Below are 25,877 nucleotides of genomic sequence, written 5' to 3'. Positions count from 1 at the left end.
TTTTTGAAAACTCAAAACATACATATTGCTGCCATCACTGAAACTTTTTTAAAGCCAGACAATAACTTGAAAAGCAATGCTTTCTTTAAAATTTTACGAAATGATCGACTTGATCGACAAGGTGGGGGTGTAGCTATTGTCATCAATAGTCGTCTCAAATTTAGACTTCTTCCTTCTTTCAATACAAAAGTCTTAGAAACAATTGGAATTGAATTAGAAACTTCTATGGGGAAAATTATAATTGTTGCCGCATATTTGCCTTTCCAATGCAGCGGTGAACAGAAAAATTTTTTGAAGGGAGATTTACAAAAACTCACCAGAAATAAATCTAAATTTTTTATTATTGGTGACTTTAATGCAAAACACCGATCTTGGAATAATATTTCATCAAATTCAAATGGGAATATTTTGTTTAATGACTGCTCTGCAGGTTATTATACTGTTGAATATCCTAATGGGCATACTTGTTTTTCTTCAATTAGAAATCCCTCCACAATTGATTTGGTTCTAACGGATTTAGGCGAGCATTGTAGTCAATTAGTTACTCATGCGGACCTCGATTCAGACCACCTTCCAGTAACATTTTCTTTATCCCAAAGTCCCATTGAAAACCCTTTAAAATCAGCTTTTAACTTTCAAAAGGCTAACTGGGAGCGATATATGAATTTTATTGAACGTAATTTAGATGTAAACGTTCCAATGAATTCAATAGAAGATATTGATTTGGCTGTAGAAAATTTGACAACTTCAATAGTCAATGCTAAAGCCGCTTCAATACCCAAAGTTAAACATAAATTTAATCAACCTTTAATTGATGATGATCTTCAGTTTTTGATACGACTGAAAAACATTCGTCGACGCCAATATCAACGTACTAGGGATCCTTATTTGAAATTAATTTATCGCGACCTTCAAAAAGAGATCAAACGTCGTTTAAATTTCATTCGTAATGAAAATTTTGCTAAAGCAGTAGAGGACATAAAACCCTACTCAAAGCCATTTTGGAAATTAACAAAAATTCTGAAAAAGCCCCAGAAGCCAATTCCTACTTTGAAAGACGGGGATAAACTTCTTTTAACGAATGCAGAAAAAGCTCAAAAATTAGCCCAACAATTTGAGTCTGCTCATGATTTTAATTTAAACGTTGTAAGTCCAATTGATGCTCAAATTTCCCTTGAATTTGATGATATTCTATCTAAACAAAATGTATTTGAAAGTTCTTATGAGACAAATATTGATGAACTTAAATTGATTTGCAAAAAATTTAAAAATATGAAAGCCCCAGGGGAAGATGGGATTTTCTATATTCTTATTAAAAAGTTGCCTGAAAGCACTTTAAATTTTTTAGTTAAAATCTTCAATAAATGTTTTCACTTGGCTTATTTTCCAAATAAATGGAAAAATGCCAAAGTAACTCCAATTTTAAAACCTGGAAAAAGTGCTTCAGAGCCTTCAAGTTATCGACCAATTAGTTTGCTCCCTTCTTTAAGTAAACTATTTGAGAGAGTTATTTTGAATAGAATGATGATTCACATTAATCAGAATTCTATTTTCCCTGATGAACAATTTGGTTTTCGTCATGGACATTCTACTACACATCAACTTTTGAGTGTAACTAATATGATTAACGCTAGCAAATCTGAGGGTTATTCAACTGGTGTTGCTCTTCTTGATATTGAAAAAGCTTTTGACAGTGTTTGGCACAAAGGTTTAGTAGCTAAATTAGCTCGATTTGATTTTCCTGTATATCTCACCAAAATTATTCAAAATTATTTGACTAGCCGAACCTTACAAGTAAGCTATCAAAATTCATGCTCTGAAAGGACACCCATTAGAGCTGGTGTCCCTCAGGGCAGTATACTTGGGCCAATCTTATACAATATTTTTACTTCTGATCTTCCTGATGTACCAGAAGGAAAAAGTAGAAGATTATTTGCTGATGATACTTTGCTTTCAGCCAAAGGTCGAAATTTACGGGTGGTACGCAGTAGATTGCAACAAAATTTAAATTCCTTTTTGAATTACTTGAAAATGTGGAAAATTTCTCCTAACGCTTCCAAAACTCAACTTATTTTATTTCCCCATAAGCCAAGAGCTCAATTTTTAAAACCTAATGAAAATCATTCCATAACTTTTAATGGGGTTTCATTAGAATGGTCTGATCACGTGAAGTACCTGGGACTTACACTTGATCGGAATCTTACTTTTAAAAATCACATTGAAGATATTCAATCTAAATGTAATAAATACACTAAATCTCTTTATTCTCTCATCAACAGGAAATCCAGGTTGTGTCTGCGAAATAAGATGTTAATCTACAAACAGGTATTCCGACCAGCGATAATGTATGCAGTTCCGATTTGGTCTAGCTGCTGCGCGACGAGGAAGAAAGCCATCCAGAGGATTCAGAACAAGGTTCTGAAAATGATTTTGCGGCTTCCACCTTGGCACAGCACCGAAGATCTTCACCGGATTGCAGGCATTGAATCGATCGAAGAGATGGCCAACAAAATCATCTCCAACTTCAGAGGCAAATCGATGCAGTCTTCCATCGCAGAGATTCGTTCTCTCTATAATTAGTTTAATTTTAGGATAGCTTTAGTTTCTAGTTTAAAATATTTTTTTTTTTCACTACAGGATGTTCTCCTTTATAAAAATGCTTGATTGTGCTCAGCAAATTTAAGTCGAATAAATAAATTTTAGTGATTATTAAACTATAGGGCTCTGAAAGTTCATTATTGAACTGAACACCTAATTTAATGTATTAATGTAATATAAATGTAATGATGAATTGGTACTAATAAAGATATATTTAAAAAAAAAAAAACGGCATCCAATGCCATGGCCAAATTTACGTTACTCAAATAAACAAACATTCTACCTAAGTTAAGAACAACATGTAAACTATTAAATAAAAAATGCGTATTATCGATTTTGGTTGATATTTTTCGGTGAAAATTAAGTCAAATCCAAACAACTTCTTTACGTTTCGGCTTACTGTTTTGTTTCGGCCATCTTCAGAAAAACTGTATTTCATAAAATTTCAAAAAATAGAATATAATACAAAAAATGTTTTGTTAGAATAATCACACAATTTTCCGTCACTTTTAACTACACTAGAAGCACTTACAATTGTTTCGCCGTGTGCTTTCCTAACGGCTGTCTAACTTACTTTGAGTCAGATTTTGAATCGCTTCTAGTAGCTTGCGTTTTGCGTTCTTGGTGACGTCGTGCAGTCGGTTGTTGTCGTCGTGTTTGGGGTCGTCGTTTTCGAATTATTTCTTGAGAACTGTGGCGTCTCTCTCAGTTTTTTGATTATTGAGCTGTATATTTTAGAGATCTCGATAGCGTCTTGTTTTATGTTTACTGTATTTCCTTTTTTCAGTTTTATATGTAATGTTTCAGCAGTCTTTCTTTTTCCTTCTTGGTTCACTCTCTCTAAAATATAAGCCTTTTCAAAATCAAATTTGTGGTTTTGCTCAAGAACATGTTGTGTCAATCCTGTGGCCCTGGAGTTTTGTTTAAGACTTGTTTTATGGTTTTTTATACGTTTTTCCAGTGTTTGCGATGTTTGACCACAGTATTCCTTTCCACATTCACAGGGAATCGAGTAAACTACATTTGTTTGTTTAAGTTTTGGGATCTGGTCCTTTGTTTTGGTGAACAAACAGTTTTTAATTTTATTTATTGGTTTTGAAGATGCAATGATATCATGTTTTCTCAATAGTTTACTGACTTTTTCGCTTAGCCCTGGGATATATGTTAGTGAGACATATTTGCCGTTATTTTCAGTGGGTTTGTTACTTAGCGAATTGTAAATGACATCTACCCTCTTTTTTAGAACGTAGTTGATGAATTCATCCGGGTAATTATTTTGGTGCAATATTCTTTTAACTTTTTTGATGCTCATTTGCCGTTTGTCTATGTCACTAAGTTTAAGTGCTCGATCAATTAGCGCAATTGCGGTGTTCTTTTTATGTACGTATGGACTTTCTGAGTAAAAAAGTATTATCTATTTCTTTTTCACTCTTTAAAAAGAAATAGATAATACTTTGCGATTCTTAGATCTCAAACTCATCAGAAATCAAGGAAAAGTTGAGAAAAATTGGTACACAAAACAAGAAAATGGGAGATACTTAGATTTTTACTCAGAAAGTCCATACGTACATAAAAAGAACACCGCAATTGCGCTAATTGATCGAGCACTCAAACTTAGTGACATAGACAAACGGCAAATGAGCATCAAAAAAGTTAAAAGAATATTGCACCAAAATAATTACCCGGATGAATTCATCAACTACGTTCTAAAAAAGAGGGTAGATGTCATTTACAATTCGCTAAGTAACAAACCCACTGAAAATAACGGCAAATATGTCTCACTAACATATATCCCAGGGCTAAGCGAAAAAGTCAGTAAACTATTGAGAAAACATGATATCATTGCATCTTCAAAACCAATAAATAAAATTAAAAACTGTTTGTTCACCAAAACAAAGGACCAGATCCCAAAACTTAAACAAACAAATGTAGTTTACTCGATTCCCTGTGAATGTGGAAAGGAATACTGTGGTTAAACATCGCAAACACTGGAAAAACGTATAAAAAACCATAAAACAAGTCTTAAACAAAACTCCAGGGCCACAGGATTGACACAACGTGCTCTTGAGCAAAACCACAAATTTGATTTTGAAAAGGCTTATATTTTAGAGAGAGTGAACCAAGAAGGAAAAAGAAAGACTGCTGAAACATTACATATAAAACTGAAAAAAGGAAATACAGTAAACATAAAACAAGACGCTATCGAGATCTCTAAAATATACAGCTCAATAATCAAAAAACTGAGAGAGACGCCACAGTTCTCAAGAAATAATTCGAAAACGACGACCCCAAACACGACGACAACAACCGACTGCACGACGTCACCAAGAACGCAAAACGCAAGCTACTAGAAGCGATTCAAAATCTGACTCAAAGTAAGTTAGACAGCCGTTAGGAAAGCACACGGCGAAACAATTGTGTGTGAATGGATTAAACCGACCCTTGGTCATCCCCCATGAGCGTGTACGCTGCGCAGTCGGTCAGTCAGTCGGCGATCTAGCGAGCGAGTTAAGTGGTGTGTCCTTCCCCCCAGTAGTTCGTGATCCGGTGATTCAAGGTGTTGTTCCCGAGCTACGGAGCTCTGGACAGGTCTGCACATTGGCGACCGTGGCAGGTGTTTCTCTTTGACTTGCTGGAACGGTTTGTGAAAGTCGAGGTTGGAGAAACGAAAAGCGAACCGAAAAGAAAAACACGTGTTCTAAGATTCACGTAGAAATAATGATAGTCAAACTCGCTTTAAAATCAAACGGATTACAAGTTACCCATTGTTAAACATACTGAGTAAAATAAATACCCATTGGGTAGAAGCATTTGTAGCAGAAAAAAACCTACACCGTTGATTTCTATTTCAGTCAAATGGAAAAAAAGAAACCGTTATTTCGAATGTGGGAAATAAGTGATTTTACGAATGAGCAGATTATGAAATATTGCCAAAATTGTGATTGTGAACATGATATATAAAGCGAATTGAAAGGACAGCTTGATCATGTGGTTCACAATTTCAAGCGAGTTGAGAGGACAGCTTGGAATTCAAATGCGAGTTGAGAGGACAGCCTGAAAATATCGATCAAAATTCAAGCGAGTTGAGAGGACAGCTTTGAATACAAAGGCGAGTTGAGAGGACAGCCTGAACATATCGATAAGAATTCAAGCGAGTTGAGAGGACAGCTTGGAATTCAAAGGCGAGTTGAGAGGACAGCCTGAAAATATCGATCAAAATTCAAGCGAGTTGAGAGGACAGCTTTGAATACAAAGGCGAGTTGAGAGGACAGCCTGAAAATATCGATAAGAATTCAAGCGAGTTGAGAGGACAGCTTGGAATTCAAAGGCGAGTTGAGAGGACAGCCTGAAAATATCGATCAAAATTCTAGCAAGTTGTGAGGACAGCTTAGAATACATAGGCGAGTTGAGAGGACAGCCTGAGCATATCGATATGAATTCAAGCAGGTTGAGAGAACAGCTTGGAATTGAAAGGCGAGTTGAGAGGACAGCCTGAACATATCGATCAAAATTCATGCGAGTTGATAAGGCAGTTTGGATTTCAAAGAACAGTTGAGAGGTCAGCCTTAAAGTATCGATGAGAATTTCAAGCGAGTTGAGAGGACAGCTTGAAATTCAAAGGTGAGTTGGGAGGAAAGCTCGAGGGTACTGATATGAATTCCAAGCGAGTTGAAGGAAAGCTTGGAATTAAATGACAGTTGAGAGAATAGCCTAAACACATAATCGAATTTCAAATCAAGCTGATTGAAATAACAGCTTGATGAAAGAACCATCTATGAAGCATTTCGAGAGAACTGTTCAGATGAATTATTTACAGTTCTGGTTGAGAGGACAGCTTGAGGGGTCAACTTAGAACTTAGAAGAGAAGAAACATGTTGTGCATTTTGGATCAAATTTCAGTCACTGATAAGTCAAGACTATCGAGAAAGAATTTAGTTCTGGCACAATGTTATTGGGAAGAAAAATACGAGATAATTTGATTATTTGATTTGTTTACAATTCATACTGATATTTTGAACTGGTGGAGATAGCTTGTCTGGAGGGTTAATCAATGAATGTAAGAGACTGCACCTTGAGTTAAGAGCTGGTCAGCGTGGGGCATACCAGATGTTTTCTGAAATAACAGAAGTTCATCATTTGTATATTATTTATGCTTTGCATTAGTTAATTGGCCTCGTAAGTTCATAGAACTTTACATCAGCTTATTGATAGAATTCATGTAAGAAGTTCATTAGACATTTTTCGAGAACAAAATCGAATATGTTCAAAATTGAAAATTGATTAATATTGTGCTAATCATTGCTCCTCTTAGCTACTCAGCCTATTTCTGTATAGAAAACGCAAACTGTGTGTATTATGACGTTTCCCTTGTTCTTTTTTCTTGAAAACTTCGCTTTTGTAATTCTATTATTATTATTTTGTTTGGGATAGGAGGGGGATGTGTGAATGGATTAAACCGACCCTTGGTCATCCTCCATGAGCGTGTACGCTGCGCAGTCGGTCAGTCAGTCGGCGATCTAGCGAGCGAGTTAAGTGGTGTGTCCTTCCCCCCAGTAGTTCGTGATCCGGTGATTCAAGGTGTTGTTCCCGAGCTACGGAGCTCCGGACAGGTCTGCACAAATTGTAAGTGCTTCTAGTGTAGTTAAAAGTGACGGAAAATTGTGTGATTATTCTAACAAAACATTTTTTGTATTATATTCTATTTTTTGAAATTTTATGAAATACAGTTTTTCTGAAGATGGCCTAAACAAAACAGTAAGCCGATACGTAAAGAAGTTGTTTGGATTTGACTTAATTTTCACCGAAAAATATCAACCAAAATCGATAATAACAATTAGCGGTGATCGAAAATCGTCCCCAAAAAATGCGTATTGGATTTGCTTGTCTACTTCACGGCGTTTTTTACACCATGGAAACAGTATAAACATACAGAAGAAGATAGGTGTCGAAAAATAGATTATTGGGAGAATTTTCAGCGCTAGTTTTCGACAGCTCAAAAAACAGTTGAAATTTCATTAAATGTTAGCAAAAATATTCAATAAATTACCGGAAAGATTGAGCTCAGAACCTTAACCTTTCCATTGATTCCTTTTATGTTGCTTTTAATCAAATAAAAGGGGGGTTTTTCGTGATTCAAAATCATTCTTATTTGGTCGTTGGAATTGAATTTCACAGGTGATTTAAAATGTTACTTTTAAATTATTTATTTACAACTATTCAATAACTTATTTAGAGGAATTTTTATATTCAAGGTATACTAAAGTGGGAAAGCAAAAATAGAAAAATATGAAGATAGATAGCTTGAGTCACCAAACAGAAAGATAAGCCTTTCCTTAAAATTTTGTCGAAAACTAGCTCCTGTCGAAATCCAGAGTATCTACCCTAATAATTGTGAGCAATTTGTCTAATAATTGTTACGGGTTACAATTTTGACCCATGATTGTGGTTTGGAAAAACGATGATTGTTTCGGTAAATTATGCTATTTTTCAACAATATTGAAAACAAAATCATATTTAAAATCAAAGAGGAAATATTTAATGACTGAAATCCATGCAAAGCTTGATGTTTGGTCCACTAATACCCGGATAAACGAATATTTTGTGGTGGAATGATACGTTATGCGACTAATGATTGTGGGGGGACTGTAAATGGCAATGAGATAGCTGCAAATTTTGACATTGTTATTCTTTGTATTTTTCGATAGATCGTAAAGCATTTTAGATCGTAAAGCATCAGTGACTCCTGATTTTTCGTAATAGAATATCGTCAACTTGGGCAACACGCAACAATTTTCAACTTCGGTAGCTTCTAAAATCTTAATGCCTACAGATAATCATACCTCTTGTACATCAAAAGTTTTAAGGTTGGTGAGACACCAAATTTACGTAGTCAGAAAAAATTATTGGTTTCTCAAAAAAAGCGATTTTCACCCTACTAAGAAAAAGGGGTAAGTTGCAACAAACTCTGTTATTTATGAAAATCAAGTGAAATCGTTTGAAAATTTATAGTTTTTTATACATTTGGCATGTCATAATGCATAAAGCACCAATTGCAGTAATTTTTGGTTTGCTTCGAATTCAATTTTACATTTTTCTATCAAAAATATTTTTAAGAAATAAGTGTAAATTTGCTGCATACATTTAGGGGTAAAAAATACTTCAAATATTCTATAAGCTTAATTCATAAAAATAAATCTTAGGATGGATGACATTTGAATGTTAACAAACACATAATGTAAGACAATCATACCCCAGCATATGGAAACGCGATTTATAAGGTTTAGTTCTTATTTTCATTTTGTTGCATTTTGCTCCAGACAGGTAAGTGAATTATAAAAATATATATTTTAAAAAATTGGTGATTGTCCGATAATTTTTTTTACATTAATAGTGCTGGTATAGGATAATGAAAGCAATATTATGTTTGTAGGTGATATCATTAGATAAGCCAATCCGTCATACTAGGTGAAGTTTAGTTTTTTAAGCATCGAAAAATCTAAAAATTTGTACATCTATTGCTCGATTTTAAATTTTTTTAAGACAATCAAAAACTTTTATTAACTCTTTCAGGATGTTAAAAACTATGTCATCATTAATTTGTTATCATTTAATGATAACTTTATTACAGTATATTGAAATAAAAATTGAATGAGTGTTGTGGTATACAAATGTTGCATCTAACCCTGCTTTTGCATGATGCCCCGGTTTGACGGTATTATGTACAACGAGCAAAACAGTTTATTTTAAAATAGCTGGAATAGTCAGATGAACATCAATAAAAAAAACCTTCACTCTTAAGGTTTCATGTTTGCTACTATCAAAAACATTCAAATGTTACCCATCAAAACTGCCATGTAAAAATTTACCATGTTTTCGAGATACAAAAAGTCAGCAACCCTGAAAGGTTTACTCGCATGCATTTGAAATAAAAAATCGTGCCATGTTCTGCTTTAATTAAAACGCCTTTTCCTTATGTCGAGGTCTCCTGGAATTGACGGTTAACGACCAACTTGTGGTAATTTTTTAAAAAAAATTGTAATGCATTAAATAGGGGAGAATGAGGATACTTGATCCCTGGGGATACTTGATTCCTTAGCTATATCTCGAAACTGGAATGTCTTACAAAGATCAAATGTTCTAGAAAAATTTGCCAAAATGAGCAAAATAACAATGCTTGTAGTTTAAAAAATTTTAACAAAATAATTGTTTGAGTAATTGAACTTTGTTTGAAAAATTTCACAAAATGTAACTTGAAGATCTTTTTTCATCACTTTAAAATGTTCCTTACATGGGAAAATTATGAAAAAAATATTTGTTCCAATGTATCAATCGTTCAAGCGTAAAATGAACTTCATAATGCCATATTTTCAAAGCCATGGAAAACTCTCAACTTTTTTCAGAAAAAGTTTTCTAAAATGTTGATTATGGGTATAATTGATCCCCTAGAATTGGGTACAATTGATCCCCCTTCCAAACGGCATATTCTTCTTCTGAATTGTTCGTTATGATTGCTGATCACAAAATTACTAATATTTATCCAAATACTAATATTTATCAAACAATTGTCTGAAGAAAAGAGCAAAAATAATTATTTTTTTTCCTAGTAATAAAAAATAGCGCCTTTAAGTATACAATGTTATTAGCGTTGAGACAAAGTTATAGAATTTTCTTCTTATGTCTAATATAAATTGTGAAATAAGAACAAACATGACCAAAATAGTTAATTAACATTCTATCTTGGGGTTTTGTTTGATTTTTATACAAGGATTAGGGCTTCCTGAATAAAACATCAAGTCTCCTTCAATAGGGGATCAAGTCTCCCCTAACTTCAGAAAAATCGCAATTTTTTTACTCCCACGAAAATGCTTCTAGTTCATCGACGAGTTCAAGTATCGTTCTAATTTTTGGAGCATAGAAACTTGAAGTTACAAGCTGTCAGAAAATATCAAAGACGTCGAGTTGCTAAATTTTTCCAAAAAGATATGGTGAAGATAAGAAAAGGGGATCAAGTATCCCCACTCTCCCCTATATATTTTTTTGCTTATTTAAGATTTTGTTATTTTCTTGAGAAACTTGCAAATGATTTAACTGGGTTAAAAGCACTACACGAAATCCAAGAAAATACTTTCTTATAAAAAAAAAATAATCACAGGATTATTTAATAAAAATCGTAGCTTCAGTATTTTCCACAATTTCGGAAAGATATGATTTATTTTTCACAGAAATATATTTTTAAACGTTGGTACCAAATTGCTTAACACTCATTCGCATCAGATTTCGTTACCCTAATCAGCCATAGGAGTGTCAATTTGACACTACAAGCTCAAATCGTTATAACTGTTGGCGTGTTCAACCGATCTAAACAAAACTTATATCAATAGAAACCTTGTAATGTCCAAAAAATATGTTTAGAACATTATATATACCTTAAGCTACTAGTTTTCTCATTACTCAGCATGAAAGAAATAAAATTCGAAAAAACATGCCTCAGGAAAACAGCTGTAGTTTATATTACACATCCAAAAAATATTTGTTTTATGCATGTGAAAGCTGAAGTTAATGTCTACATCATGAAGCCAAGAAATTTTTTTTTTAAAATTTTTTTAATGGAAGGGTCACAAAAAGTTAAAAAAGTCGTCTGAAAAACCTACGGTGGTAGAGTTTTTGAAAAAATATGACTACAAAATTTATTCTAATTCTAACTAACCTTTAGATTTTTGATGCAACAAAAATTGAATTTATTGGAATTTTTCAAAGTTGACTACTTTGCGCGATTTTTTTACAAATTGAAATTTCATCTGTTTTTGTGGTCCACCGTCAGGTTGTACCCGGATTTTCAGTGCTTTTGCTTTGTTTGGGCCAATAAAAAGTATCTTCATTGGAAAGTAAATTTAATCTACATTCTAATGAGGTGAAACAGTTTACGCTGTGGGATTTCACAAAAATATGAAGATCATAAATGTAAAATCATTCCTGAATGTCTAGAACCACAAGCAGAACGCGTCCAGCAGAACGTGTTTGTTTGCTCTTCGAGTAGGTACGGTGGGAGGTGATTCGGGCAGAGAGCCAAGCCGAGAGCCGAAATAATGATGAATCTATTGTTTTTGCCAAAAGGCATCAAGGCCTTAGATATATGTGTGAATTTAAAAAAAAATGGAGTTTGTCATGTCGTAATTCCTTTATGTCTTTTGTTCAAAGCGTATTAACACCTCAAAATGCATTGATTACAATTGTTGTTTTTTCAGCCGTAGGCGCATTAACCCCGATAGACGCATTTAACTAATTTCAGATTTAACATCCAAACTTCAAATTCGAATTTCAGATTCAAATTTCGGATTCCGATTTCAAACTAAGAACTCACATTCAGATTTCGGATTCGGATTTTAGATCCATTTTTCAAATTCAGGTTTCAGATGCAGAATTCCGATTCAGATTTCAGGTTCAGATTTCAGATTCAGATTCAGATTTCAGATTCGGATTTCAAACTCATATCTAGATTTAGATTTAGCATTCAGATTTCAGATTTAGATTTCAGACTAAGATTTCAGATTTAAATTACAAAAGCAAATTCTGATTCAGATTTCAGATTTAAATTTGAAATCCAGATTTGAGATTGAGATTCCAGATTAAGATTCAAATTTCATGTTCAGATTTTAGATTCAGATATAAACTTCAGATTCAGATTTTAAATTTCAGGTGAATATTCTTATTGATTCGTGTGAAATTGTAATTACGATTATTTTATCACTTTTTGTCACGATTCATCTTTCTACGGAATATCTACATGTTCCACAACTTCTTAGTCTTATCTCTTCTCTATTCGCCTTCAACAGAACTCAACCTTGTTTGAAATTACATTTAATTTTTGAAAGGAGTATAACAGTATGTGTTTCATATGACTTCTTAGGTCATGGAAACTTGCGGAACAATCTTGATCTCGAAAATTTTGTTTTCGGAATACCCTGGTTAGCAAAACTGATCCAATTATAAAACACTTTTGAAAAGTCATTCCTAGCCAGTCAATGCAGCATCTTGGCTCGGTTCGAGTTTCTATGAATCCATCATTTAATTCGAAATCCGAGTGAGTGCTGTATGGCATAAATGCTAAGCTTATAATCTTTCCATTGATAGTTCAATCTCGATCCCTTCGAAGCCCTTCGGACTTGGTTGAAGTGTTGCCGCATTCATGCTTCATTACCATAAATCCACGACTGACGAAGTTGTAGTACATGTAGTATATCTCTATGACGTTTTGCTACTGCTGAATGGTGCCATTTCCTTTTTTGAATGCAACATGAAGACAGGCGAAGACCAGCCTAGGCGCCACACAGTGAATTGCAAAAAGTCGGATTAGTGTTTTGTTCAATTGCGAATGGGCGCGTGAATAAAAACCAACGGAACAGGCAGAGCGGGCTTATTTATATTAATGTCATAACTGTGGACTAGGCGTTGAATAAATATGTAGGAAAAGTGGTGCCGCCAAGCATGTGATAGATTCCGTTTCATCTTCGTGACAGATAGCGAACATGTGCGAATAGGAACAAACTTTCTAGAATAGCATTAAAACAGAAAATAAAAGCGGAATTAAAACTTATAAAATTGGTTTGAAAAATAAATATAAATATACAAATGTAGAAAACAATAAACATATTTAGAAAAACGCCGAAAATTAATATTTAAACACAATCTGAATAGTAGATCAGTTGGCTAAGTAGTTGCCTCCTAAATCGATGTTTATTATTTCCAGTCCAAGAATAAACATCGAACACAATTTTACTGGATAAGTTTTTCAATAACTGTCCGAAAACTGCATCGTTGATATAAAGTCGCAAATGGCACAAAGATGTTAAAACATCTAAAAATGAAACGAAAAATCCTAATTACCTCCGAATAATCATATCAGAGAAAGAATCCAGAATCAGAAAACAAAGAACCGAATCCAGACTTGTATTTATTTGATGTTATTTGATAGTTCAATAACGGATTTGTAGTTGTGGATAATTTCTAAACTTTGAACCGTTATTGTCATAGTATTTTCTGCCATTTGACCGAATACCAATTAAATAAATGAAAAATTGAGCTTCAAAATATGAATTTACATCGACTAAAAATGTCGCCTTCCGATATGCCTATCAGTTTGCCGTTTTAAATATTTTCCTGTTCTTCTATTCTGTGTCGAAGAACAAAAATTGTGATAAGAATTAAGAATCTTTTTTTGTTACATATTTATCGTACAGTCCACCAACGATCATGGGTCATACAAAATTATTAGTCACCGATCATTTGAACTGGTGGTATTTACTGAACTTAAATAAATTATTTCATCCTTTATTTTTAGTTAAACGATAATATCATCATCATCAATTCAATAATACTTGACAAAATAAACGTGACTCATAATTGTTACAGCATAAATTGGAAATTAAATCATTTTTCAACTCAGAGAGGAATTATTGAATGACTGAAAATCATGCAAAGCTTAATATTTGGTCAACTAACACCCCAATAATCGAACATTTTATGGTGAAGGATACGTTAAGTGACTAATGATTGAGGGGGGACTGTATGTCAGTTCTATAGTGTTATTTTTTAATCAAATACAGAACCCTCAAAGTTTTCTTAGCTTCACTCAAGTTTTACCTTTCACATTTTCCCACTCGACCTGCAGTGGGTGCTACTATCGATTCTGCCTACTTGAATGCAGTGGGATGGAAATGAACAAGGCTTTAAGCGTTTAGCAAATTGCATAACTGTCGGGCGCATTGTTCGCCGGAAGCTTCCCCCTTTCTGCATATGTACCACAGACGTTTAAACTAGGGATACCATACGTACTCTTTTAAGAGTACATGTACTCTTTTTCGATCGAAAAATGAGCGTACTCTTCTTTTTGTGAAATTTGACCAAATGTACTCTTTTTTTTTGATGAATGGAAATAAATGATTTTTTTTTATATAAATTAACTTATTTCTTCCGATAAATGAAGATTGTATTCTTGTAAATACAAAAAATCAATCTTTTTGTGCATTTGTTGCACAACACTTCAGTTTTGCTTCTTTTCTTAAATGTTTCAAAGGATGGATTCCTATGGAAGGAATAACGAGTACATTCACAATTTCAATCTGGATTTATTCGTTCGAAATTAGCGCCTTTGAGTATGCAATGAACTCCTGAACAGTAGGCAATATGCATAACGACAATTTACCTAAAACATAGTGCACAAATCAAAAGAACGAAACAGCTATAATGATTTAGAAGAGTGAACGCCTTTAAAAACACTATTTTGAAAATGCAGTTTTTTTTCAACTTTGGTATGCTTTCTAAGTATAAAATCTAAAACTTTAAATAATCCATCTTAAAAAACTGAACATTTGTCAATTCAATCACATACCTTGCAACAAATTGGCGCTATTTCAATGACTTAAAACATTATGATTTTGACTAAATGGCTTATGTCTTGACAATTTTGAAAATATTTCTCAATGTACTCTTTTTGGCATTGCAGGATATGGCAACCCTAGTTTAAACCGATTGAGTTTAACTTATGCTTTCTTCCTCTACCATTTAATTGCAGGAATTACATCTCTACAATTCAGTCACCATGTCATCGTGTCTTACGGATGATCCGGATAAGCTGCTTAACGAATGGCTTGGGGAGCTGGAAAATTTGATAGTGGTGAGTAACGTACATGACTTTCTATGTACCTACCTAGAAGTATGTAAAATATTTGTGAGTTGTCGTAGCTCATAATTGATTTTTTTTGTTCAATTTATTATTTATTAAAATCACATAAAAATATAAGAACTTGGATATTCTCATCCACTTTAAACGCGAATCGTCCCATTGAAATGGGACGAACTGATGGAAAAGTGCAGCGGCAGATACCCAGATACCCTTAGCGGCAGATGCTATTCCAGATACCCTTTTTTCTCCGTTTCGTATGATTTTTAAAACGCTTGCCAGAGGGTCCATAAATAAAATGGGACGAGTCACTGCGAATGCTTCTGGTTGATTAAAGAGCGTGATGTTATGTAACATATTTAGTGCAGCATCATCTTCATCACCTTCGCCCCTACCGATGAGCACATGCCGGCACATGTTATAGATTTTTGCTTCTTTGATGCTCACCATTCCGATGATAGAGATAGCTTTTCCTCTGCCGTTGGCTATAATATCTACACCTTGTTTTGATGTTGATCAACTGGAAGAAAGGTTGCAGACATAGATCATCAGATGAAATTGTGATACGGAGATTAATGGAGCAAACCTGCTGATGATTTTTAACTCTCTCGTTGGGGCTCTTCAAAATATTGTTTATATGCCTAAGAGCAAAGGTTGCCCGCAGTGTGGAAAGACTAATAGGAAGTATTTTTCATCATATAGATTGGAAGGATTTTAGATGTTTTATTTTTATTTTTGAGTCTGTATGCCATGGAAACAGAATTTTAGAGATCTCTACACCTGCTATTGATCATAAATCAATCTCTTCTTTTCAGGTAACGCAACATGCAAAACTATAAGCATTTAATTTCTAAAAAATACTGTCCTAGAGACATGTTGAAGTCAAGATGTGTCTTTTTCCATTTGAATTATTAAAGAAATTTGAACGAAATATTTGTGTTGGGATGTAATAATTCTTTTAAAAATGCGAACCTTGGTACCGTAAAACGGGGTAACTTTGATCACCGGAGAAACTTTGACCAACAATTTTTTTTCCACATTATCATCAATAACTCAGGCTGTAGTTAGAATTTTTTTAAACTGTTTTCTATGTTTGAAAGCCTATTAATTGAGTATATAATAGGCTAAATTTGGTTTGCATTTTAATTTTTTTTTCTGTTGGTAAATAAGTAATTTCAAAATCTCAAAATATCTATATTTTTCCAGGCTCGTAAACAAACAGCTCTCCTGATGAACCAAAAAGCATTTAGAAGCAAACGGGTTGTTGAATGTGAATAAACTTCTTTTTTTCTTTGTATATGAACAGTTATAGTGCTATTTTTATAGTCATTTAGTGTTAAATTTCTGATATTTAAAAAATAAGGACATTTTTCAAGAGTTAGCTCGTATTTGACAAATGCACAGGAACCCTATCCAATGGTCAACATCAAAACAAGAAAAAATCAAGGAAACAGTGCGAGGGCCTAGAGGAGTGTGTGAAGGTAAAATTTCATTTGTATTTTGAGCTCAAACTATTTAGCAATTATTTTAATTTGTGCCCCTAAATGTATGCACCACAATAGTTCTTTTTTCGATTATAAATGTTTTTGAAAGAAAACGTTAAAAAGCAAGGTTAAGTTTATAAATTGGCATTTGTAAATATTATGAAGATGTTTGTATCCTTTATGATCAAGAAAACTCGTTAAAACCGTCAAAATAGAGACTGATCAATGTAACCCCAAAGCATCAAATTCAAAACAAAGACGAAATCGATTTTTAAATCAAATTTAAAGTAGTCTTATAAATTTCTGCAACCATGTTTTGAGTTCGTAGGAAACCAGTACTGGTCGTAAAAATATGAAACATGCCACCTTCCCCTCCACTGAAAAAATAATCGAAAAATATTGAAAAAAGTGATACTAACTGTTTTTTTCATAATTCGTTTATATGGAACGGCTCATATTTACATATTACTTTAACGGAGGCTAAATCGATCCTAACTGTTTTTAATTAAAGTTATACCGTATTTGATGTTTTTTAAATATTTTTTTAAATTTATTCAATTTAGTAAATTGAATTAATTCAAAATTCAATAATGTACGTCGTATGTATTTCCTTGGCTCTCAGGGAAACATACATTTCATCGTTTAGATTCAACCAGATTTGCTGCCCAGCCTTAATTATTCATCGAGAAAACAGGTGCATTTCGGTATTGTTTCAGAAGTAAACACGCGATTCCATTCAAAAAGCCGGTGCTCAAAGGCGAACCGCTTCTTGGAACGCGTACCCGGTGATCAAAATCCCGCACATTTTACTTTCAACTGTACTCTTTGTATACGAATAAATGAAACAGGTCTGCATTTAAAAAGATGCGTCCACCAAATTACAGCCGTGGTTTGCCCTTGGCCGTAACAAAGAAAAGTTCCTACGCTGACACGTGTAAACAATGAGGGAAAAAAAGATGCCGTCACAGCCAATCTTTTTGACGGACGCACGAAGAAGCTGGACGCGTACCTACCTTCAGTGATCGTCAACATCGCGAACTGTACCAGAACAGAAAACCATTGCATGCTGTTGATGTATAAATAACAAGCAGGTGGTAAATGCGCGCTTCTTAATCCATCAGCTAAGTAAACTGAACACGTGCTAGCTGCTGGGGCGAAAGGTAGAGGTATACGATCCCGGTTCTAAATGGTCGTTCCACAAATTTTCGGATTCTCGCTCTTATCATGCTGTTTGATCCTTTTCAATTTTATTTTTTCATACCCACGCTTCCTTCTTCGGTTGAACTTCTGGCTCCGTGCAGCATATATCTCTTTCATTCCGAAGAGCTGAACACAATTTTAATGGCCCTTTTCGAGAGCAGATGTTTTTGAGGTTCATTGTTTTGTGATCCTCTGTTCGGCAAACGCCTCTTCTGAGGCGAAAAAAAGATTTTATTTTCCATCTTTGCGTCTACAAACATACAACCAGCATGCATCAGATCAAAATGACTGGCTGAAAGGCAAGAAGATCAATATGTCGCCTTTCGAAAATTATTCTGAATAGACAGTTGACATAGCACTAATAAGAAACATATTTTCTAAAAATATTGATTGTGACTTGATTGTGATCTTGAAAAGAATGTGCTACAAGTTGGCGAAGTAAAATTAATATCGTTTAATGTACCTAATCAAACGATTTAAAACGTTTTTAGTTCATGTGTCGTTTTTTACCTTTTGGCTGTCGTTGGCTATCATTGCGTAACTTTGAAAAATCGATTACCTGTTGGAAAAGTGCCTCCAAGACTGCGCTTGTTTCTGTTCCCAAATTAAACTGTCACCTATAGACTTAGACTATAGACTTCAAATTCTGCAGTACTTCTGAAAGCATATTGGTTTTCTCCGATGCTAGAGCTGGAAACAATGCGAACAAAACATTGAAAGCCTACATGAAATTAAATTTCGACCAAGAAATCAATTTATCATAACTTACCCGCAGGACTTCGAGTATGATCTACTGTTTGTCCTTCGATGCTGAATGTTCTTGAGCTGTAGCATCCTTTACCGTTGCCGTTGCCCATTTTTTCCAAGTGAAATTTTCAGATCTAGAAATAAATTTACTATAGTATCCGAAAATTTTTTATCCTAAAAGGTGTTTGAAAATAAGTTTAACAAGCATGTCAGAAAATTAGCTCACCTCCGCAGGAAGTTTTTCCTAAATCACTGTAGGCCAAAGACATTTTATTCTACGACATTATATGACCTTCATGAATTGTAACTTATTTTTTTATTGTAAGTGAGTTGCGATTCAATAAACCGTTTGTTTTGAAACTCAAATCTTGACACACAAAAATCCTACCTTAAGAGGGGGTTTTATTAAGAAGTATAATATTATAAGTTCAGAATTTGAAATCAACCAATTAATCTTCAAAATTCATGCATCGAATAATAATTTAACATATCATCTAGTTATAAATTTTAAACTACACAACTCACGCTCAAAAATTAAAAATGTTTCACTGTTTATTATTTTTTAAAATCATCATTTCTGAATTGATCATATTTTTTTTTCAAATAATCTATGCAAAGTTAGAAAAATGATTTGAAATAGCAGCTGTAAAGCTAAGTTTTAATGAGTAATGTTAAGCAAATTAGTAAAGGCTTCGTGATTTCAATGTTTCTAACAAAACTGGAAATTTCTTATTTATATTTCTATCAGTTCCTTATTGATCATTCAATAAATCACTTATCATCCAACCTGTACATTGTTAGTTTAAGCTTTCAATGATGAACTGAAGTATTTATTTTACAATTGGGTTTTTACAATTGGGTTTTGATTTCTTTTTAAATCTTGTTTTATATTCTATACACTCTCTTTCTGTGCACTGATTCTTATGTCCGAAGCTTTAAATTCTGGTTTTATTCGAAATTTCGATTCGCACTCTATTTCTGCTGATTCTGAAAAATTTATTTCAAATTTCGTAATCTAGACTGTTTAAAGCTTATTTTCCCGCAAATTTCAAGTTCAGAATAAGGATCATCATTTTGAATAATTTATCGGAAATTGCAATAATTTAAAAAATTGATTCTGATTAATTTTTAACCGTCTTATTATTTTTCCTAGCATTTGTGATGGTCATACATGAATATGAAAATGGTTTTATTTATGAGTGGAGTGACTGTTTAAACAATTTTTAACGGCTACCACTTTTAGATTTTATAAGTAAAAACGACTGTTTTTTCTACAGGCGTTTTTACTTAAAAAATCTGAGACTGATAGTCGTTAAAATCCTTTAAAAGGAAATAGTTTTAGAAATCAATTTGCTTATTTGTTGTGCATTTTTGGTATTGTTATTATTCCTAGCTGACTTAAAATTTCGAATCACCCCTACCCCCCCCCCCCCCCCTCCCCCCCATGGACCCGTCCATGCATGGGTTGATGTGACATCAAATTGATGAAGTCAGAAAAATTATTGGCTCCACCTGTCATTTTTTAATTTACAAAAACATGCGATTTTCACCCTACTAAGAAAAAGAGGTAAGTTGCAAAAAACTTCGTTTTTAATGAAAAAACTCTAATCATTCGAAAATTTAGCACCAATTGCAGTAATTTTAGGTTTTGTTCGAATCAAATTTTACATTTTTTCTGTCAAAAATGTTTTTAAAGAAGAAGCATAAGCATACATTTAGGGGTAAAAAAAAACTACAAATAATTTTACTAGCTGAATTCATAAACAAAAATGTTTTAATTGGATGAAATTAACAAACGCGTGATGCAAAACCATCATATTCCAGCATATGGAAATGAGTTTCTAAAGGAAAATTCTTGATTTGCACTTTGATGCATTTCAGCCCAGACAAGGTAACTGAATTATAGAAATATTTATTTAAACAAAATTGGTGAGAGTCCGAAAACTACTTTTACACCAACCAACAGTGTTGGTATAGGATAATAAAAGCAATATAAAGTTTATAGGTGATATCATTAAGCCAATCCGTCATACTGGGTAAAGTTTTTTACGGCACCGAAAATTATTAAAATTTGTACATCTATTGCTCGATTTTTAAAATTATCTATGAATATCAAAAACTTAAAAAACTTTTTCACGATGTGAGAAATTATGTCATGATCATTTTGTTATCATTAAATGATAACTTTATTACATTATATTGAAATAAAAATTGAATGAGTGTTGTGGTATACAAACATCTAACCCTGCTGTTGCACGATGCCCCGTTTGATGGTAACGGAAAAAACACAATTGATGTTTTTTTTAAGTTGAAGGAGACGTTATCCTTTATTATAGGAGACTTGATCCTTTAATCAAGGGACTCTAACCTTTGACAAATACCAAAGCAAATCAAGAGAATAGGTTCTCAATTAATTGAGAAAATATCTATTCACACAAAATACATAGCTGATGACCAAATCTTGATGAACGATTTGAAGTAAGCAGGTGCACATCGGACTGAAACTAGAATAGGATTGGAACAAGAGCTCGAAATAATCACCAGCCTGCAGAGGAATCGATACGGTTTAAAAATTGCTTTGGTCTGGCGATGATTACAACTATTGGGCGTCCTTGTTTTGAACTGATGAATTCATTACTCACGTTACAGAAGCTACATCGAGCAGGAAGATCGGTGCGGATGGAATCCGCCGATGAGTGGTCATCATTATTATCGATTCTCTACCTCACTACCTACTTCTCTCTGGTCTGGGGTTTCCAATTTATTTCCTATTATTGATGTTTGCATTTGCAGGCCATCTGCTTCTCTTCAGACTTCAGAGTGCAGCCAGCAGCTTGTGGGCTCTGGGTTTCTTGTTCGTTGTTTTTTTTTCTTCAGAATTTCATGATACATGCTGTCGAGTTTTAAATTTGTGGAAGGAAGCAGCTCTCACTCAAAGCCGTAGAAAATTTCAGAATGCATCCGACTGTTTCGTAAGGGGATTTATACGAGTAGACAAGGGCAAATGTGAGCTAAGCGAATGTTTGGAACTGAATATCAGTAAGGTCAAATTAGTGATCGAACCGTTAAATTTTTTAGAAGTTATTTTCAATTAGTATATCACTCTTCAGATATCTAGACCTGATAAATTAAAATTGACCCAAAATCAACTTAATCTGAAGTTCAAAATCTCGTTTTTGCTTTTAACGTATTGTAGTTCTAATATTCATTTCACGTGAATTCAAGTAAAAAATTTAAAAAAGCCTGTATGTATTAAGTAAACTAAACTAACTTTGGAAAGTTCTCGTTAGCACTTTAGACCTTTTTTTTAGACTCTTTTTTAGCACTTTAGACACGTTTTGCCCCACAGGTCTCCTTTCAAGATGACACGACCGGTGTGTTAGGAAATAAAGCAGCCGGTCTATAGAGGAACGCTTTCGAACGATTGGATTGAAGAAAATGAGAAGCGAAATGTGATACTTTAAGACACCATCACCGGTACTAACTGACCGACCTATTATCTCTCAAGGGTGGGGGTGGAGTTCTTCTCGTTCGTGATGAAAACATATGATCCTATCTGCTGCTGAACTAGACCCGTATATGCATGCAGAAGCGTAGAAGGAGCACTTTTCATATGTACATATGTTGTTGGTTCATACCATTCATACTGTGCTGCATTCGACGCCATCGTTAGAGAATCTAGCCAGACACACTACTATGTTATATGTATTTCAACATGAATTAAAGCATTGTCGTGAGGAGCATACAAAGTGCAGCGTCTCAAACACTAAAAGCAGCGATCGAATTTAGAATTTTATTCTCTTTTGGTGGATGAATGTGCCAATTTTGGTTTGGTAACAGTCGAGAGCTGAGCTTAACCAGAATGAGGAAGGTTTGCAGTGGCCGGGCCTTGGTGATCAACACATGGCACTGGGTAATTATGTCGAGAACGGCATAACTGTTCTTTAGATTGTGGTGTGTGATATGTGCCTTTTTACCTTTTCGGGTGCCTGAAGATCAAAACAAAAAATCTAATTTTTATTGGTCCATTAAAAAATTCGTTGTACTGAAATTGGAAAAATCATCTTCATATTGCTTTTAAAATTTGATGGAAGAATAAAGTTATAACTGAATGAAAAACTTATCACAAATTGTTGTGTTTTTCGTTTTAAAACATTTTTTTACACATTCCAAAATTTGATAGTGAAGTTGCAGAATAAATCACATGCTTATTTTTTTCAGTTCTGCACCTTACTCTCGTTAAACAGATATTCATAAACAATAACTTTGTGAGTTGTGTTTAGTTCATAAATCTGTAAAAAAAATCTTTTGGGACCTAACTATTGGATAAGACATATTTAGTAAGTAGCATCGCAACTTCCAAAACCTATTTTCAAATGATAGCACCCCGGTTATGGCTCAAGTAACACTTTCGGCTTTCGGAGGATTAAAAGCCTCCGAAGATTTTTTGAAACAATGTACAGGGTGGCAACGTGAAAGTGATTCACTTTGTTTGTTGCATAAAACTCAAACCATTTGTTATTTCTCTACGAAATCGATTTCAATACCATCTATGTGTAATTTCCAAACTAAGTACTTTAATTCAAATTTTTTACCTTTGTGTTAAATGGCGGCTCATATGTAGATCTCGGTTGCTGAAGACGCACGCAGGACTTTGAGGGCATCATCGAACAAGTAAAATGATCGTGTTCATGGAGCATATGTTCCTAATATACCAACCGAAAGCAATCGAGCGATATAAAAATATGTCATATGTGATGGGTTGGGGAAGAATATCGACGAAAGGGAAATGACTATAGCTATTAATGGATAGTGACGTGAAAATAAACAAGGAGTATAGGGTAGGCTTGCCAGATACTTTCAGAAAAAAAGCGGGACATTTCATGACTAAAAAGCGGGAGACAGCCGAAAAAAGCGGGACATTTTAGAAACTCTTAAAAAAGCTTGATTGTATAGTAAACTTATATTAACGTATACTTAGCCAAAGCTGTTCATAGAAAGTACATTACACTCAGTTTTTCTTACATGACTTTTATTTACATGATTTTTTTGCCATATGCACCGTTTTTTTTCCACGGTTCTGACGAATTAACACGTTATTTGAGCTAAAATATTTTGAGTCGTACATGTGAACGGCGGAATAGATACCGTGTAAAAAACCTTTGTGTAATTTATATAAAAATTGGTTTGTCTGGTAATTTGTTCAAAAATAATCCAAATATACTTGCAATCTCGATCCAAATTCAAGTTTAAGTTTGAAATTTAGCTCTTGATAAAACTGCAATAATAAGTTTTTGTACGGGATTTCAGATGAATTTTTCTTTATCCACAAATACTTTTCGTAAAAATCAATTCCTTAAATTAAATCCTGTTTTGTAACAAATTTGAAATTTTGAAATTTAAATAACAAACAAGATTAAAAGTATGCGATCTTTTGAAATTTGTAATCTGACTTTTGAATGTTAATTTTGTATCTGAATTCTGATCCTAGATTTGAATTCAGGTTCAGAGTTCAGCATGAATATTCAAAATTAAGAGCATGTTCATGAATAAGTGAAAATTATCAAGTTTATTAATTATGAAATTGAATTTTGGATCTTTTTCCGAGTTTCAATACGATTTCTGAAATGTTAAAAAACGAATTTTGAAATCAGATGTCAGATCAATATTTCGATACGAACCAAGAATTGAACTTGTCTCAGAGCCCTCAATCATCAATCTCAAATTTTATATTTGATGTCTTAGGTTTCAATCCGAATTCATTATGTAATTTTTATGTTTTTAATCTGAATAAAAATTTGATTTTCGAATGATGAATTTTATTGAAAGTTTTCATTTCTGGATCGCCATTTTGAAGTTCTGGATTCTGCGAAAGAATTAAGTTCAAGAACTTCGAATCTGAATATGAAACAAAAACTCTGGGTAATTTCTAAAGCTATGATCATTTAGAGTTCGGGCACTTCATTTCGGCGATAACTACATTCCTAGAGCTCGAATATAGAAAATTTTGGCAGCGTTGGTAATGAAAAGGTACCAATATTTTTGCACATTCACCTCGCAAATCTTTCTGTGTAGACTTGAAAACTCATGAACTGTTGCTTTTTTGTATTTTTTTTTTTTGCTCAATTAGATTAGCAATATGACGAGACACACTAGAATGCTCACGTTTTTCGATCAAATGAATAGTTTTTAAAAACACGCTTTAGTAACTGCCTGGAATCCAGATGATCAGCCTTAGTATTGTGTTTTTTTTTTCATATTCGAAATTTTTTTTATTGTATTGCATATGAGTTACAAAAATTGTGGATAAAATTATGAATGAAATGAAGAACCAAATTTGAATAACAATTTCAAAACACTTTTTAAATTCTATTCTCTAATGATGATGACGCGAACTGAAAATTAAGAATCCTAAACCAGATGCATAGTCCAATATGAAAACAGAAATACAATCTAGGTTTTGACAATAGGGAACCAGAACCCTGAAATGAATTTAATATATTAAAATTTAGAATTCAGAAATAAATTTCTATCATCAAGTGAGACAATTTTGGAAATCAGTAGCAGAATTCTTCATACATTGGTTTGACGTGCTCCAAGAACGTTTAACTCAATCAGAATCTTATTGTAATGCTAAGTACTTTAGATATATTCAGTATTGTCTTATATTAACAATGATAAATGCTGCTTATTTTGAGAAAAGGACGTATTTGAATGATTTTCTATGTTGAACCAATGAATCTACATCGAGAGTGAAGTTTGATTTTTTCCTGTGTATGTCAGTGAACTTTTTAAATATTTTCCGAGAAAAAAGCGGGACATTTTGAGGAAAAAGCGGGACAGCGGGACATTCAACAAAAAAGCGGGACATGTCCCGCTTTTGCGGGACGGATGGCAACCCTAGTATAGGGGGACATCTCCCATTATGTCTAAGCATGTTTTTGATACCTTCCTTGCTCTTTCCAGATAACGTAACAGCTGATTTCTGCTGTGTGTTGTTGTTTACTGTTTAATTTATATCTCTGTGTATCTTACGCTCCCGTTTTCATAATTTTTGTGAAAATGAGAAGCATTTTTTCGAAAAGGCGCAAAAATATCGCGCATAAATGGTGTACTGTCCCCAACATTTTACTGAGTCCGTTGGCGAAAATGAAAGATCTACGCATTAG

The 25,877-nt window shown here is 33.6% G+C and overlaps 2 protein-coding genes across 2 annotated transcripts in view; one reads left to right on the top strand and one right to left on the bottom strand.

Moving 5' to 3' along the window:
• LOC129751451 (ATP-binding cassette sub-family F member 2) overlaps nucleotides 1–25,877 on the bottom strand; it is a 520,520-nt gene that overhangs the window by 45,951 nt on the left and 448,692 nt on the right. The gene's annotated exons all lie outside the window — the stretch shown is intronic.
• Nucleotides 1–25,877, top strand: part of LOC129751449 (amyloid beta A4 precursor protein-binding family B member 1-interacting protein) — a 123,835-nt gene that overhangs the window by 18,630 nt on the left and 79,328 nt on the right. Inside the window, exon 2 of the mRNA XM_055746968.1 lies at nucleotides 15,170–15,271. Coding sequence (XP_055602943.1) covers nucleotides 15,197–15,271 — 75 coding nt within the window. The 5' untranslated portion in view covers nucleotides 15,170–15,196. The remainder of the gene's footprint in view (nucleotides 1–15,169; nucleotides 15,272–25,877) is intronic.

Source organism: Uranotaenia lowii, chromosome 3, assembly GCF_029784155.1.
Source record: "Uranotaenia lowii strain MFRU-FL chromosome 3, ASM2978415v1, whole genome shotgun sequence".
In the NCBI taxonomy this organism is placed as follows: Eukaryota; Metazoa; Arthropoda; class Insecta; order Diptera; family Culicidae; genus Uranotaenia; species Uranotaenia lowii.
This window is presented reverse-complemented; position numbering and strand designations above follow the sequence as displayed.